Raw genomic sequence first — 18227 nt, forward strand, 5'->3', positions numbered from 1 at the left:
CATAATCCCATGTGGCAAACCAAGCACCAGTAATTTGGGGGTTGAGTTCACGACTCTGCTCGGCGCTGGGTTTGTGTGCAAAGTAGCTCCCTCCAAACGCCGGCTCTGAGAACCCAGCTGGTTCTCATTTCCAAACAACCAGTTTCTCTATCCCCAAGTGCTAAAGAAAATAATCCCAGCAATCCATGACTACACGCTTTCACAGGGACAGCAGTGAGAATTTGATTGTAGAGATAATTAAAGTCATTCCTGAAACTTCCAAGGAAAAGAAGTCAGGGGGAGGAGGGGGGCCAACGGGGACAACGATGCTCGTGTTTAAATTGAACCAAGCAACCAGTTTGTCTTGGAGAAGGCAGGGGGATACACTACTTTTGGGGATTTGTTTTCCTGAAAATTCTCTCTCCTGCACTCTAATAGTTACAATATTTGCAAAGAAAATGTAATAGACTGTGGCGAGTAGGAAGATTAGAGTGAGGTTTGGAGCCTGGATGTTCCTAATTTGGCAAGAGCATCCAGAGGGAAATGCTTTAGCATTCTGGTAAACTTGAATAAAATTATGCACAGCCACTTCGATTAGAAGGGTTTAAAGGGAAATGATACCATAAAAGCAATAAAAGCAACTGCTATCTGCTTCAAACACTGAAAACATCTTTTTAAAATTAATGTTTCCTGCAGCCCTGCCATGAGTTAGGTCTGAAATAATTTTAATATTAACAACACTCAGGAGCAGGTCAAGCTAGAGCCAATCACGTGAGCGGATTCGTCCTCCACATCTTTCCAAAACAGCGGCATAATTTACACCACTCCAGCTGGTGTAAATCAGCAGGGCATCCCTGGCATCAGGAGAGCTGTGAGGCTCTGGCTGCACTAAAAAATAATCATAATGATGTTGATTAAAAGAAAAAAAGAAAAAAAAAAGCCTTGCCCCCAGCAAAGCTAAATTGTACAACCCCCGTGTCACAGGTCTAGTCTGACCCTCGTCATCCTGAAATCGGTGTGAAATTCAGAGATGGAGAGAAAGACTTTAAAGCACTTGTAATCTCTCCGTCTGCACTATCTGCCTTGAGCAGGAAGGAGGGATCCGCTCAATGAGAGCTATTCAGGGCCTCTCAATTAACCTGATTAGTTCAGCACGCTGCTCTCATGAATGACACCTTATCTTGGAAATGAAGGAAAAAAAAAAAAACTTCCTTCCTTCTGGAGATCCAGGCAGCCCTGAAAGCCAGAGCAGCGGCGCCCATTGGGGTTGGCCCCCGCATTTCCCCAGGGAGCTGCTTTTGGGGTGGCAGGGCCAGGCAGCCCAGGTGGCCCAAGCGAGGAGGGGGTCCCCCTCTTTCAGAGCCAACCAGGCACATGATGGGATTTTCTGCAATCATTAACCCTTCCAGCGCTGTGCAGAGCCCGGCCGCGATGCTGCCTGCAGGTAAGAGGTAGAGCAGCCGAGGGGGCGAACCCCCCCGGGAACGCTGCCTTGTTTAAGTGTGTTGTAGTCTGGAACTTGTTTCATATGTGACAGATTAATGAGCGATAACTGGGTTACCATGGCAAAAAGCATTCCCAAAATTCTCTTTTGTTTCCCCAAGAACAGTCTCCCTTTTTTTTTTTTTTCCAAATCATGCCACTTTACAATAACACAAATATTAACTAACAGCGTGTTATTCTTTCAAGTGCAGATGGCTGTGAATGTCAACAAGGCTGACTGTTACATACAAACTCCAAGAATTACTCAGGGAAAATAGGTGTCTCAATTACAATTATAATACTGAAAACTCAAATTTATGAATGCCCAGCCGACTTTGAAGGCATTTATTAGGAAAACTCTGATGACTTTGAAGGTATTAATGCACTAATGACGCATTAGGGCATGATGTATTAATGTTCTTGTAATTTCTGACAAATTAAGTTACCATTGTCACAGTGGGGCAATCTCTCAGAAAAAAAAAAAAACAACAACTCCTCTCTCCTGCCACGTGGTAGACAACAGACAACAATTTGTGTACACATAATGGGGTTTAGCGAGAAGTTTTCCTCCTACACCACAGACCAGTTTATTCCATTTTTCAGAATGCCAGAGCTCATTATGCTTAAAAAAAAAAAAAAAAAAAAGAAGGTAGGTGTAGCCTAGGGATTGTCTTGCCTAAACAGCCCTTTAGGGTAGAGACTCTCTCACTATGTTGCTGTACATCCCTCACTCAGCAGTGCGGAAAGCCCAGGAGCCCAACGGAGCCCGGAGACCGCTGGAGCACAGTAACATCAGACTACGGTGCCAACGGAAAACCAAGTCCCAGAGATAAGAAAAAAAACAAGTTTTACAGAGCTGCTTTTAGCAGATAAACCCCAGCTTAAGAAACAAATTCTGCCCTACACCCTAGAAGAGTTGAGGATTACACAGGGAACTCCTTTGTAAGGCAGCAGGACTCACTTATTTTTCTTTAAGAAGGGCCAAATCCTGATCCTAGCTGTGGGAGAGCTATCACAAAACACGTGCGGGTCCTTTCCTTCTCCTGCCTGCAGAACCCCCAGCGAGACGTGCCATGGGATGCGCTGCTGCCTGCAGCTGAATCCCCGCTCGTGCGGGACCGTGCAAGCGCTGCAGAGGCGCATGGAGCAGACTGGAGGAGATGCTACCATCAGATCTTAATAGCTCTGAGTGTGGCTAATTTTCTTCTTTTAGAGCAAAGAACTTTATAATGAATACAGAACACATTTCTTCTCTTCTTGTGTCATCCTTCTACAAAATTTGAACTAGGTAAAGTGGTTTTTAACATCCACTTATCAAAGTGACTTAACATCTGGGAAGTCAGCCAATGGTTATGTAGTGCTGCAGATGCCAAAAAATCCAACTGAAAGATTATATTCAGGGAGATTACAGAGAAGACCTGACTCAACTGGGTGGAAGCGGATGGTTATCCTGGTCAGGAAAGCCTGAGAGTCTCCCTACAAAATCATACAGAAAATTAAGGAAAATGATTATGTTTTAAACAGCTTCCTTTTAACCCATTGTAGACACTGGCTGTATCCTGTACCAATAACTTTGTCCAAAGGCAATTTTTGGATTCAACAGATGAACAGTTTGGCAAAGTCCAAAAGAAGATGAACAGAAAAATGATTTTCTGTCTCTGACAGTCATCGAGACAACACTAACAAGAAGAAAATCTTTTTTTTATTGCTAGACACTCACAGTGGGATATCAGTTCTTCCTAACATTTACTTTATATAAAATTTATCCTTTCCAGGGTCACAATCATGTCACTTCGAGGTGTGGGGGTGTTTCTTTTATTTTTTTTTTTTTAATTAATCTTTGAAAAAATGACCTAAACAGCTAATTGAATGATGCGATTAGCTGAAACAGTTTACAACTCTGATTAGAAAGTCAAGGTGAGAGGAGAGCTGAGAAAATCCAAGTGTACAGCAAGCCTTTAGGACGCTGGCACTATGTCACTGTAGCATCGCCTTTTTTTTTAACCCCATTTTTCATCTCTTTCTAGCCCGGCGTGGCACTGGAAGAGTTAAAGAAAACAATAAAAGAACAACTGAGTGTACAGGGTAGGATTTACTGGCATTTACTTTTAATCTATGGTCCTTTGCTCTGTGGCTTATCAGCCCTATGTCAGCCCTTTTTCCTCCTTTATATTTCATGAGGGGACCCACATGCTGGTACTGAGAGACAGAGCCCAAGTGTCTGTAAGCTTTTTGTCAGGTAAAAAGAGAAGAAAAAGGAAAGGAACAAGAGGAAAAGCAAAGCTAAGAGGCATCTATTAGATGTCACTAGGCTTTTGTATTCATGTCAATGATTCAGGATTAGAGTATTTGAAATAATCTTATTGAGAGAACTCAAAAGCCCCACAGAGGGAAAGCCTGCTCGGTAGCATATGGCAGAGCAGCGGACAATATCTTATTAAGGATGTGTTAGCTAACACCATTACTTTTTATATTACATTACTGAACTATTGTGCCTCAGCCGGTTAGCAAGATGGCATAGTTGTGGAATGCCATTTTGGACGTTACCGTGTTGTTACAAAACCGGAGAGATTTGGCCGGGCGTCCAGGCCCTGCCCGGCGGGGGGGGTGACAGTGGCGATGCTGCTCCCTCGCCCCCCCGGACCGCTGGGAAGGGCAACCAGCCCTTCTCCGGCAAAGGGGAAAACCATGTCCCCAAGCCTACTGATGCCCACTCTGCTCTCGCCATGTGTGACACCATCCAGTGCCCCCCCTGCCCTTCCCCACCTCGCTCCCCCCCAAATTCAGGTCACCGCCTTTCAGGTCTGGCCGGCTGAAAAACAGGGGGTGCAGAGGGCAGCTTCTGCTATATCTCCAACAAAAAATCCCAAACTGTTGCCAAACTCAGCTTCTTGTCAGATGAAGGGAATTTAATTTTGTTATAGTGAATGCTGTTAGTCTAAAAATCTTTCTTTGCTCTTGGACAAAAGCTTGTAATTGGAGAAATAGCTCTCTTTAAAGTTATCTTCATCCGCCTACACCTTTAGAGGCAGCAAGAAACCAAAGACAAAACAGTACTGTTCATAGTGTTTCAATGATTGCAGTGAAAGGCTCTATATCTGGGTCACCTTAATGCTGTCCAGTATATAATTTGAAATAAAGCCTTTTAATAACTCATTTCATATAATTCACATATTAACAACACCAGAAAATTTGTTTTCACGTTTCCTATTCCCAAACACTATTTTTAAAAAGTGGGTAGAAAATTATTCGTTCCACTTTAAAAAAACTTCTAAAATACTGTCCTTAGCAAAAAAAGTAAACACTCATTTGATACAGTAATATATTCTGATCACAAACTACCTATGCAAAGTTGCTAATGTGACACACTGGGAACTTTGTACGGCCTTTCTGTACTTTTCCAGAACTGTTACAGAAAAAAAAAACCCATGATGCTACAGGAAAAGAGAAAAATTCATACCAGTATTTACCACTACTACTACAGCGACTTGCTGCTCTCCGAGGACAGCATTAAATCCATTTCTAGAAAGTTATCTCAGTCATGATTTACACAGAAACCTACAATTGTTTCTTACTCTCTTTTAACTTTATTAGTTAGATATTGTATTAAAATTAAACACTTCCAGCAGGCAGAAGTGGATTTGAATTTAGCATAGTTATTTTTGTAGATGTGGCCAATTACTTATAAGAATACATTTCGGTGGCTAGGACATGCAAACATTTATGACTACTCACAGGAAGAAAACTACTCATACACCTCAGCTTCTGCAGAATAAGGCTTGGGTTATGTTTTTACCCAATAAACGCTGGGATAGAGCTAAGATACATTTTTCATGTTCAGAATAATTTTAGCTAATCTGCATTAAAACTGAGGATGATCTTAGCAAATACATTTTCCTATTGCTCTTATTCATGTGTGCATTCCCACTGCGACAGCAAATATGGAAATAAATCAGGTGTTAAGATGGGACAGGAAATTTATCCACACCAGAAACTGTGTGTACATATATATGCATATGAGAAAAAGCCAGTATTTTTTCCCAAACAAAATCCTCACTCTTGAGAAAGAGAAGAGCTGGCACTGAGCTGCATGGAGCTGGGTAGCCCACTGCGCCGAGCAGACCCTCCCTGCTGCAGGACATGCTTTGAAGTAGGAGTTCATATTAAGAAATCGATAGGTATGAATAGCACATTTGAAGTTTTGTGACCAGAAACAAAGGGACAGATCACCCTGCCAGGCCCTGGGCTCCTCTTGGGACCAGCCTGGCGCACTTGGAGCTTTCCTGATGCTGCAGGAGGTCACCGCACCGAGGCAGCCAAATTTTTAAAGCACCTCTATCCTCGGATGCCCAAATCCTGCCATCTGAAGGGAGCAGCAGAGTAATCCACGAGGTCTCAGTCAGACCTCAGGGTCCTCCTCTGCACGATCACACAGGGTCTTCAGGATGGACTTCGAGGACTTAGAGAAACCAGTGCAGTCTCTTAAAATTGTTAACCCTTGCTGACCAAGACTGAGATTTTCAGAAAGAGCCCAAGGGACTTACAGACCCGACAGCAGCCGCAGCTCTGAAAGCCGTAGGTGCAGAGCTGCTCAGCCCAGGCTCACCAGCCACCCAGGGCAGAGCAGAGCTCCATGGACACAGCCATGCTGACCTTGGGGTCTCGGGGCAGCAGGTCCAGCACATGCCACGTGTGCACGCAAGTCACTTTTCTGGACTGACAGCACAACTGGCCAAGCCCCAAAGGGCTGTGGGTGAGCACTAAAGATGATAGTCAAATGCCAAAAGCAATAAAGTAGACTGGTCTTCAGTTTCCCTCATCCCCAGGACATTTATACAAGCCTAAGTTTTTTCACTCTCCGTAGAAAAATCTCAATTTCAATTTTCAAACTGCATCAGGAGAACCACTTCTCTTCAGGAATGGGAAAATCTACCTACCTAGAGACTACACAGCTTTTAGTACAATAAGCCTTCTTTGCGATTGGAACCTCTGTTATATCACCATGATATTAAATAGTAATAATCAGGCATAAGATCACAGTGAAATAAAGCCCAAAACACTAGCTGCAGATTCAAAAGGCATCACTGAGAGAAGCAAGTACCTATTAGAGTAGTGTGAACTGTTTGCAGTGAAACCCAAAACCACATAAAACTTGCCTGGTTTGGGGTTTTATAACAAACTGAAAACTCAGAACAGGTTTGCTGAGAAAATCACAAACCTCCTGAGCAAAGCTGAGACCAAATTAAAGTTTTGCATAACAGTTTTGAGATTATACAAAAATTCTTATACTTGGAGGCGAGAGAAATCAAACAAGCAATAAGCAGAAGCTGGTTTGACCCTGACCAAGTTCACTAAACCCCAAGAGCAAAATAAATGAGTCTTGAAGCAGCAGAGAGATGTGCCAACCCCAATAGGCTGAAACCAAGAGATTTTTGCAAGAATCCTTGCAAAGTTACCCCCAGCTCTAGTGATTTCATCACCAGAAAGAGGACTGACACCGCATGCATGAGGAGTGCTGGTAGAGGGGCAAGCATTTATGTCTGAAACTCTGTGTGAGAAGCATCTACTGATCAGAGTCTCCCATTTATCTCACAACAGCTCAAAATGCCTTTGGTTGCCTAAGCCATGTGGGAAATGTTTGGGGTAATGCTTCTCAGCTGCATCAATCACAAGCAAATCCTCGAGGATGTGTGTCTCAGTCCCTCCCCTCTCAGAAATGTACGGGTTCACAGGCTCGGGGAGCTCACACGAAATGCTCAAGGCCAACTTCTGCCCATCTGAACACGCTACTTAGAGGCCCAGAGGGTTTAGGCAGCACAGCCTTAAAAGACAGCCTGGGAGACATCTCTGTGCAGTGCTGGGGGTCGTCCTCTGCCGCTCAGTTTCTGCTCCGCGGACTCCCTCCCTGCTGGATCAATAACTCCCATCTGGCTCTGGAAGGGGCACAGCAACGAGGTGGGCACTTTCCAGTACAAGGTTCAAGAGAACGGCCAAATATTCAGGCCCCAGCGCATTTCTCACCTATGTCTTGAGATCTCTCAGGGCACGCTTGCGTGCAAAACCCACCCAAGGACCCAGGACGGATGGGACCCGCAGCCTCCTGCAGCCCCATCCCCAGGGTGGGCAAGGGGGGAGCAGGACACCAGCACACACACCTTCCTCTGCCCCCACGCAGCCCGGTGCAGGTACCGCATCTGGCTGGGGTCGGGGGGGACCAAGGATACGACCAGGACAGGGCAGGAGCCGGGACTTGCTGCAAAAGGGACCACTGCCAAAGTGCCTGGCATCTTCTGCCACTGTGCTGTGACACCGGTGCTATGACAAGCCCGTGTCCCTGTAGTCTGGCTGGGGATCAGCTGCGGCGCTGATCCCATCACCTGCAGCAAAGCAATCCTCGGCAGCTCCCTCCCAAACAAAACCCACCTCATCCTCTTGCCGGCATCTCTCCCGAAGACTGGCCTGCTCTGCCAGCCTGCCTGCATCTCCATCACGCTCCCTCTGGGCATGGAAAGCTACTGCAAAATGCATTAATCGCCACATCTGCCTGACAAGTATATTTGTGGGGAGGATGCAGTGAGTGTGATACAGTCCTCTGTGTCATTTTTCCACCTGCCTGGTATTTAGGATGAAAAGATGATCAGGCCCGTAAAATACAATCCACTACGTGATGACTTGTAAAGCGGTAAAATGGAGACATTGAAAGTCATTCACGCCTCTTTTCATGTCATTGCACGGTGAAATCCTACCCACAAACATAAAATTTTTCAGGTTAAAGGCTGAAAGATTTCAAAAACATATGTAGGTAAGTTGGCTCCCTCCGTAGCCGTGGCAGCTGGGTGTGCTGGGGACGGATTACAGAGAGCGCGGCCGAGCATCCCGTACAGCAGGTGTTGAAAGCACCCAGGCCTTTCAAACACCGGTAGCAGGTCGTGCATTAAAATGTACCTTGGTGCCATCTGATAATAAAGTGTAAAAAAATATTACAGCTTCCAATCCGTGAGCCGCCACCCCTGCTCCATGGACAAGAGCTCTGATTGTACTGGAAATGCATAAGCCGCCTCTTCAAAGCCAGAGGGAGCCTCATTCCTCAGAAACTGCATCCGAAGCAGCACATGAAGAACTTCAGTATATTGCCAGACAAGGGCCAGAAGAGACCCTACTCATCCCCGTGCTGACTTTGCCACCTAAGGGCACACAGCTCCAGCACAAAGCCTGTTGACTTACAGCGCAATTAAAGTTTATCTATCCAAAAGATAGAGGGTGGCAAGATTTCTTAAGTAGGTCTCATCCGTATTGGTAAATCTCAGCAAAGCCGATTTCAGGTCACTGTCATGAGCCTGCTCAAGTACTCTGGGAAGAAGCAAGATTTGGGATGAACCAGCAATTGCCAAGCAGGCTGTTTTCAGCCCTTTTTCCATGTGGTGTCACAAGCTGGAGGTATATGGTATAGATCCTAAATGCTGAGATTTTTCTGCTGCTATATTTGGGATTGCAGTGGTTATTCCTATTTTATCAGTCAGTAGGACTCCTGGTTACTGGATGCAGCCATAAAAGGGAAAGAAGCCCCAGCAGGCATGGGTAACACCATTAAATATTGGTCCTGACAATGGTAAATGGGGTTTAAAAGTTTGGAACAGAATGCCGAGAGAGGAGCCTCTTCCCTGAACCAAGCAATAATATAAAGCCCCACTTTCTCCCCTATGTGACTTTTGTCATTATCATCTTTTCTGATTCTTACAAAGCAAACCTAATTAGGAAGCGCTCTCATTAGTCTTCCAGAAAAATTAGCACAGCTTATGCTAATTACTCCTGTAAAATTTAATAAACTCGTTGAAATGGGAATAGTCTAATGAGGTTTTATTTATTGAACTAAGATAACTGTAAGGAAAAAGGTTAGGACACCGGGATATCCAGAGTGGTAATAAAACTACAATTTATTCGATTTCTTCACAAGAATTTTATTGCAAACCTTTTAAATTCAAATATGAGTTACAATTTGAAAGTTAAATCAATCTAGAGTTTAATTTAATAACAGGAAGTGCTCTGTGTTTTCTTAAAGTGTGATTACAATACAGCCCTGCCACTGCACTTGTAGGAGGAATTGTGCATTTGTATTGTGACAATAATACCCCTTTTAAAATGAGTTCCTGTTCATCAGATCTTCATCTCGACACATGTAACTGGATTAGTGATAAAATATACAGGCTACGCTAAGAAGATGATTCAGACACACACAAGTTTCCAAGAAAATTCCTTGAAATGACTGCTCTGTAAGCATAATAGATTTATTTTGTTCTCCAAAGAAAATTCAGATCACTATATGAGTATAAATTTCTTTAGGTCCCTTTCACTGCTGTATCTGCTGATACTATAACAGAGCAAAGTATAAAGCAATTTTATAAAGTCATATCCTGTTCCAAACACAAGTACAGGCTTTTTTTAAATCCCACATTTTGATTAAATAAAAATATACAATTTACTTTTCATACGTATCTAGGGTTTGAAAAAGAACGCAACACATGTAACTTTGAAGTTGCCAAACAGCCTCTTCGCCAAGTTCACTAAACCACCACAAAGAGGGAGCTCTCTCTATCCCAAGTTCCTCTAGCCTCATCAAAGAGGATTAATCAATCCAAAATAGTATTCCAGCATGTAAGAAGAGGATAGCACTTCCATGTAAGTACATATGTCAAAAATCCCATGGATAGATTCTATGTTAAATTCTATGTTAGGTCAGAGTCTGTGGATTCGCAGGATTTGATGCAAGAGTTAGATTAAATCCATAGGCAAGACTTTATCAGAGCGTAAGGCATGTGGGAGTGCTTTAGCCCAAATGGTAAATGAATTCTCTAAGCTCACATGCAAATAAAAATAGCTAAATATGGTTTTGCATATCATTTGACATAATAGTTAAAAATTGTGTGCATGGAGAAGTGACAATGGAGTACAACTAAACACATGTTCTGACTTGTGCAGGCATTTTAATGTTAGAACAATTTTAAAGGACTCGTTTCAAGGTAAAAAGGCTCCATATAGATCACTTCATCCTTTCCAAACCAAAAGGGGGGAAAAAAATGAATAGGATAAATGTCACAAGAAACATCACTAAAGCCACTAACTGTATAAAGCACATACTTATTTGGCCTAAATTGTTTGAACTAGTCCCGGCCAAGAAAAGGTTTTAAGTACCCTACTGGGACAGATGCGAAGCGGCAACAATAGAAGCCACACTAATGCAATCCAGGTAACACAATCCTGTTTCAAAAACACGGGGAGGGCTAATTACAGTACTGCTGAGTCAAATTTCTTATACCATTGCAACCCACAGGAGCAGGTCAAAATCAAATGTTATTCAAACCACAGTCATATCAACCTTCTGTATCAAAGTCACAATTTAAAACCAAGTGAAGAACTTAAAAGCTTAACCCATTCACAAGCCAAGCGTGATTCAGTACGGGTGGTGAGGTAGGGTTTGTATTATCATCTTTACATTATGTTTAGCTTGCATTTTAAAAATAATCTTCCGAATTGGTACCTTTTGCATCAATTTATGTAAAGACCGATAAATTGATCACTGCTGGGAAGCTGAATCTGGTTTTTTCATGTAACTGTTTTCCTCATTTTGCAGGAAGCATGTAACAGACAGCATCTCTGGCTTTCATAATTTAAAATGATTTGCAACTAGCAGTTTTGCATACTAGATAGTTAAACAAAATATTTCTGTAAACCTGCCATTAGCATCTTAACATCTCACTTTCCAGTACAATGAAAAATTCATGTGAATTTTGTAGCTTTCATGTTGCTCAAAATGCCACTCTAACACCATGTTTATAGTGTTCGACTCCGCAGCATGCTTATAAAACACATCTCTATACAGATTTCACTGTGGGGGTTTTTTCCCCCCACTTTCCCTGGTACTACCTAATGCTCACAGAAGATGAAAATATGCCTAGTTAAAATAGATAGAGATATCTTCTGAGATCCAAACATTCTCAGGATTACTTATTATAGCTAATCAAAACATCTGCTGTAAGCTTCCAATATATGCACTTTCTTACCAAATTCAAACAAGAACTGTAAATCGGGGAGTTTGGAGGAGCACAATGCCAGGCAAGGCTCTGCCATACCCCTGGACCGCTCGCTGCGTGTGGCACCCAACACATCAAACCCTCTTCACCTTCTTTCGTAAAATGGACGCACTGGCACGGAAGATACTTTAAACTTAATATAGCAAACATTAACTCAGACAATAACGCAAGGAGGGGCACACCATTCTATGCTCTCGCCCCTATATGTATAGGTAGTTTCCCTTCAGGGTCCCTCTATTCACAGATTAGTGCAGGGGTATTGCTTTCCCCAGCTGATGACAGACACTTTCAGTACTTCATGGCCATTTAACTCTTCTAGAGTAATGCTGCATAATAACCTGGTTATCGCACACGGCTTCGTACAATGAGTTTGGACAATTAAAATGTAAAATTGACTCTTTGGCTACCATTTTGCATAATTTGCAAGCACAGAAACTACGCGTGGCTCAGAACAACTAAAATAGATGTATTGTACTACAATGATTTACTCGGTGATGTCAGATTAGCAATATGGATCTGTTTAAAAACACAATAATTAAGACAGGCAAAAATGAATTAATCAACTGACAATACAGTCAAAATAGTATTCCAACCAAAGAAAATAAGAGGAGGAAAAAAATCTTACTTTGCAGATCTATTTTTTTAACTGTTTTTATGCATAAATAAAAACCTTAAAATGTAGATGGATTGCATCCAACAGAACTACTGTAGCTAAAAGTGATAATGATTCAAACATTTTTCAAATAAAAGTTAAATATTTATAAGCACCCAACCACATTTCATAAATCACGAACTATTATTATTTTATTCCTGAAGCTTCCCTGGCACAGCATGTGAATTGAGCCACAGAAAGTCAGAAAGAAAAATCTCCTCTTTATGCACATGAATCAGTTACAAGAACCGGAGCCCTCCAAAGAGCAGGTCGCTCCGTTATCCTCCATATGGCCCTTCCATGGCAATCGCAATTGCAAAGCACAACTAATTCAGTATCAAAAACAAAATTTCATCCGTATATTCTCCTAATTCTTCCCCATTAGCAACACAGGGCAGGTGTTTCATTATAATGAGGAAGGGGAGAAAAAAAAAATGGAAGGAAACAATAGCAGTCCTTACCTGTCAATTATCACTGGATCTGATGGAGTCTCATTTCTGTTTCCACAGCTTTTCTTGTCACAACAGCGGCTACAGAGCAAAAGTGAAAGGATTTAGTGCGACCATTACACTGTAAAATCATCATTACGAACATGGTAGGTTCAAATTGCCAGCTAGAGTTACCGCTCGGTCCCTGCCTGGAAATCAGTCAAATGTAGTGGGTCACATATGGGTTAATTACTATGTTTAACTTCTTGCACAGCTGGTTAGCAACAGAAAATATAAAAAGAGAGGGGGTTTGCCCCTTTCACAAATAATAATTCAAGGATCACCCGAAACGGGGAGACCTGCCTATTTGTAGCCTCTTTTCCGTAGGGTTTAACAGTTGTCCCACATACGCTCGCACACAAAATAAGGCAGCCTTTTCCCCACTGAGCCTGGTTTTTACATTTGCTTAATGCCTATGTTAGACATCCACAAGATATTCCTGCATCTACACAGAGCCAAACTCTCAGCTACCAGGAAACCTCCCCCCAAAATCTGAAAGCACAATTATTCTCCCTCTAAGAAACGCTGTTGTTAATGGGGGAGCTAAAATGCAAGCGCCATCGGCAGCGGCTTTTTTTATGCTCGAGCGTGCCTATTTCCCCAAGTTTTCTGAGCGTGTTAATGATCACTAATGCCACAGAGAGCACAGCTCCGGCGGCTGGTGCCCTGCATCAGGTCAGATACAAAGCAGGCATGTGAAATATAAGCTCCGTCTCCTAAAGCACTGCTCCATCGCTGACCTCGAGGCTGGGATTCTTTTGAACTAAGGTGGCTCATTGTTTCCTGAGAGAAGTTAAATTGTTGTTTGTGATGATTCCTTGTCAGGGGTTATTGTCCATTAGGAGCCATAAATATATTGCAGGTAAGCTCATAGGCAATATATACGTTTCTGCTCAGGGTGGGAATCCCTCCTGGTGCAGCTAGAGCTGCGGCTGAGCGACGTGGGGGTTGCCCTGCTCTCCCCGGCAGCTCATCTGAACCCAGGAGACCAAGTCACAGCTACACAGGTGAGCAAAGCCTCAGACTTTCACCCACCTGCCCGCCCCAGGGAAGAAACACCCATCTAGCAAGGAAAGCACCTGTTTGTTGACATCCCTTAAAACAAAATCCCCCGCCGAAGTCAAGGCTCCAAGGAATAAAAAAATAAAAAAATAAAAAAAAAAAAAAAAATCAAGAAGCTCCTGGTCTTCCCAAGCCCTCCTTGGTCCCCAGGGACCTGCTGGATGGAGCCTGGGCAGCTCCTGTGGGGTGAGGGCTGCAGGGACCCCATCCCATAGTGGCACCAAGTGACAGGCGGGGACGACCACCCCGATTCCTCTCCCTGGCCAGACCTGAGTGCATCTTTCTCTTCAATAAACTTTCTGGTAAACCTCAACCACATGCAACCAAATCTTTGGAAACCACCGAGCTTGTTCCAAATGGCATCCCGGGGGCCTGCGCGTCGCCCTTATTTCAGCAGCCGGCCTTGGGCAGCTGGCAGGAGCGACCACTGCTCGCGCTCCTGCTCCGATGAACTATTTTCTTTTCCCCAGAAGGTGGAAGAACATCAGGGCAGGAAGACGCCCTCAGAAGTGCCACACTATATAAATAGCCCTGTTGGGAGTATGACAAAGGTTCTCTTGTGTTGCTGAACAATAGAGTGAATAATATACAGTTACCCACCAAGATTAGCAATAAAGCAACTAACCACACTAAAGATAACAAAAAAAGGGGGCCTTTTACAAAAACAGCCTGTTTAAACATGGTTTAAAAAAAAAAAAAATTTGTTTTCAAAGAGAGGAAAATACATAATTCTTTTCACCGCAAAAAGCTTCAAGGCAACTATTCAGGGCTGAAACTTTTCACAGTTAACACATGTGCGGTATCTTCATTTCGGTGGAAGTTACATTGTTTGGGATTGCCAAAAAAAACTGCTTAATTTTACAGCACAATACCACAATTGATCCACCAGAAAATGCAAGAGCCTTGGCACCCAGAAAGTATTAAAATTTAGGAAAGCATAAAATATGCTGTAGGTAAATAGTCATGTGGACATTCGGGGGGCTTTTTTGCCTATAAAAGGACTTGTCATTGGAGCGCAGCTAGAATGTGTGGGGTGAGAAAATTTACCCACAAACAAGGCAATAAAAACTGCTAATCATTTTTAAATGATTAAAATGTAATTAGAAACAGAGTTGGCACAAGTTAAGACAATGCAGTTCTTGTGACTGAAGCGAATCAGGGCTAGTCCTGACATTCTCACAGCAGACTGGAGGGACAGAAATTGCCACACTTACTCAGGCGAGCAAAGGTTCCCAGGCTCCCAGCCCGAGATGGGCAGATACCACCATCCACGCACCACCAGGCTCGGAGGCCGGCACCTTCCCGGGGTTCTAACCCAGCGGGAGAGGCGGCCGCGGGGGCCCGGAGATGGGGACGCCTCGGGGTCCCCTCCTGCCACCAGCGGGACGGAGACAGGCGCTGGCCGACGGGGACAACCAGGCTTTGGGAACGGGGGAAACGCCGCGTTGCTCATCGGGTGACCCCCTCGTTTGGATAGGGCTTCCCAAGAGTGCACCCCGATAGTCCCAAGTAATACCAAGAGACATCACTCCTTGCACGGCGATTTGAGGGTGATGGGGAAGGGGTGCCTGGCTGGCACATCCCACCGTCTGGTGGCTCTGTGGCACGAGAGGAGGCCCCGAACGCTCTTTCATGTTCTAGATAATTTTTTTTTTAAACCTCAGCTTGCCTTTTGCAATTCTTTCCCCCCAACAGCAGGATCCAAGGCCTTATCTACCCCAGTTTTTCTATGCAGGGAATTAAAACGTCACGCAAACCCTGAGTTTAAGAGCCGGTCACGTGGCGCGAGAAGTGCTTTTAATTCAACTTGCCTCAAAAGCTTTGGCTTTTAGTGCCTATTTAACACTTGGGAATAAGTTCCTAAATATTCTGCACCCTTTCTCCTTTCCCTGAAGGAATTTAAAAATTCCCAGGAGCTTCTCTAAGTCACCCAGAAACCCTCCAGCTCCCAGTAAGGCTCTGTGAAAGTGCAGGGAGAGGTGCCGAGTGCCAGCTCCTTGCAGCCAGGAGGGCAAGGACTTGTCCTCGCTCTTCCCCCACGACACCTCTCCCCAAGTGGGGCAAGGAGCCACAGCTCAGGCACAACACCACATTGGCCTACAGAAAAAAAACTAGAAAAATTGATTTTTTTTTTGAGGGTTTGCTTGTTTTTAAAACAAGTAGTCCTTGATAGTAATGCGGCCTCTTGCCATCGCAACCTCCTCCAGCTCCTGCACCTCATCTCTGCCCACCCCAGGTTTTCCCCCCTCCTGTTGCCCAATGCCATCCCCATCCTGCCCCTTCGCAGCCCTCCCCGTCCCCTGGCCACCACCCCTCCCAGCTTTTGTTGCTGCCTTTGTCCTCACCCCAACCCTCTGGGGACCTGCTGCCCTCCTGCCTTCTTGCTCCATACCTTCCTCCTCCTCCTCATCCCTTCCCTGTGCTGGAGCATCTCTACCCCGCGTTGCCCAGGCACGCAGGAGATGGCCTCCTCACCCCGACGGCCTCCTCGCCCCGATGGCTGGCACCCCCAAATCCTCCCATCCCCACCCTGGCGTGGCGGCCAGGAGCATCGCTCGCGAGAGGAGCCCTGCTTTGTGTATCCGCGCGCTCGGGCGTTCTGCGGGGACAATGAACAATGAGAAATTACGGGGCGATGGCACGTGGCCAGCGCAAATGCGACTTTCCGATCATTTAGCTGCCAGGCTCTAACAAGTCGTTAGCGAGTCCATGTGGGAGAGATTTTGCAGAAGCTCCCAGCGAGGTGGGTTTCATCCCGCAGACGATGCGGTTGGGACAACCCCTGCCCCAAACAGGCTCCTCGCCCCCAAGCGTGGAGGTACGGGAGCTTCTCGCCAAAGCAGCTGTAAGATTTTATTTTACACAGACAAAAACCATATTTTACTCCAACCTCATTCTCAGAAATCACTGAACCATTTTAGCTGAAACTTTCCAAAGAAAGTCAGCCTGAGGCTGACACCCTGCAAAGGACATTTCAGCCAGAACAGTTTAAGTTTGGCAAAGCTGTAAGCCACTGAAGGTTTCATAATGGAAATTGTTGAGGCAATATTAACTATAGATGTCCCTCCCCATGCTGCCTACAATACTAATAAATTCCACTGAGGCTGTGAATTCTCCCCAGCTATTAACATTTTCGCCAACAGTGTAGATTTTTATATTTGACAAAACACAATGAAATCCTTTGAAATAAACAGCCACCTGAAGCAAACCACAGCCCCACTTTCCTACCACAACCAGGACTCTCCTATACATTTGAATTCTTTGTCTTATCCGTGCCATAGTTGTAGTATACTATAAATACCCAGCTTTGTCACATAAATGCAAAGTTTTATTGTGCAGTTAGCCTTGATAGAAAGCACTGCTGAAAGTTGTTTAGAAATTAAATATCTAAAACAAGCTATTTTAAAATACAGAGCCCTCACTATTTCATGTCTGAAATGAAGAAATTTCATCTTAGGGAGAGCAAGCTGTCTTTCACACCATATGGCTAATGGTAGTGCATAGCAATTAGCTGGGCTGATTAATGGGGAACAGACTCTAATTTTATGCTTATAATTGAGGCTGCATTTGCACCCCTGGTGCAAATTCAGCACATCCCAACTTCCACTTACAACAGGCAAGAAATCAAGAGAAACAGAATGGTGTGGAGAGAGGGTTTTTTTCCCCCTTCTAGACCCCTAAAGAGCATCAGATTTGCAATTTAAAAGAGTGTTAGCAGCACAATAGATGACAGATTTGTGCAATAGGGTCAAGCGGCCTGGTAAACAAACAGCACCCTCTTACACATGTACAGGCAGAAAAGGAAATGGGTAATATCTAATATGAGCTGTAAGAAATTTGAATATGTCTCCTCCACCCCGTCAGGCACACAACATCTGCCTACTATGGGCAGATATGGGCAGATTTTTTTTTTTGTTTTTGCTACCCCTCCACCTTATGGTTATGAAACACAAAGCAAGGACTAGCAGTAAACAAATAGAAGGAGAAGAATAAAGCTCCTGATCCAGTGAATTTTAAGAACAAAGAAAGTGTAAAGTGCTTTAATAAATGGAAAGACTGCACATCTTTTCACATTCCCAGAACAGAAATAATTTTGTCTCAGTCAAAGTATATTGAACGGCCATAAATCTTTGACGCAGGTATTTGATCTTCTGGTTAAAACTCAGCCCTCTATATAAAGTTTCAATTTACTTCTTACCCTTGATGTTTCTAAAGTATTTGTAAGAAAATTAATGTATTAAAGTGGGTGATTCTTACTCTTGCACGGATGGCTCAATGAGTGGCAGGCAGATGGAATTCCTACTTCAAAACCTTGCCGTTTAAGAATCAGGAGAGCACATCACCCAGGACTAACAGCAGGTTCAGAGCCTGACACTGCAGGCACTTGAGCATGTGCTTAATTTTACTCGTGTGAACAGTCCCACTCTTTTACTGGTCTATTACAGGAGAAAAGCAAAGCATGCACTTCAGCCTTAT

At 44.0% G+C, this 18227-nt stretch overlaps 1 protein-coding gene across 8 annotated transcripts in view; it reads right to left on the reverse strand.

Annotated features, from left to right (window-relative positions):
• Positions 1–18227, reverse strand: part of EBF1 (EBF transcription factor 1) — a 284251-nt gene that overhangs the window by 251922 nt on the left and 14102 nt on the right. For all 8 annotated transcript variants that reach the window (XM_075056932.1, XM_075056931.1, XM_075056930.1 and 5 more), the window contains exon 6: positions 12663–12731. In XM_075056932.1, the coding sequence (XP_074913033.1) occupies positions 12663–12731 (69 nt within the window). The remainder of the gene's footprint in view (positions 1–12662; positions 12732–18227) is intronic.

This window comes from Buteo buteo, chromosome 24, assembly GCF_964188355.1.
Source record: "Buteo buteo chromosome 24, bButBut1.hap1.1, whole genome shotgun sequence".
NCBI classification, from domain to species: Eukaryota; Metazoa; Chordata; class Aves; order Accipitriformes; family Accipitridae; genus Buteo; species Buteo buteo.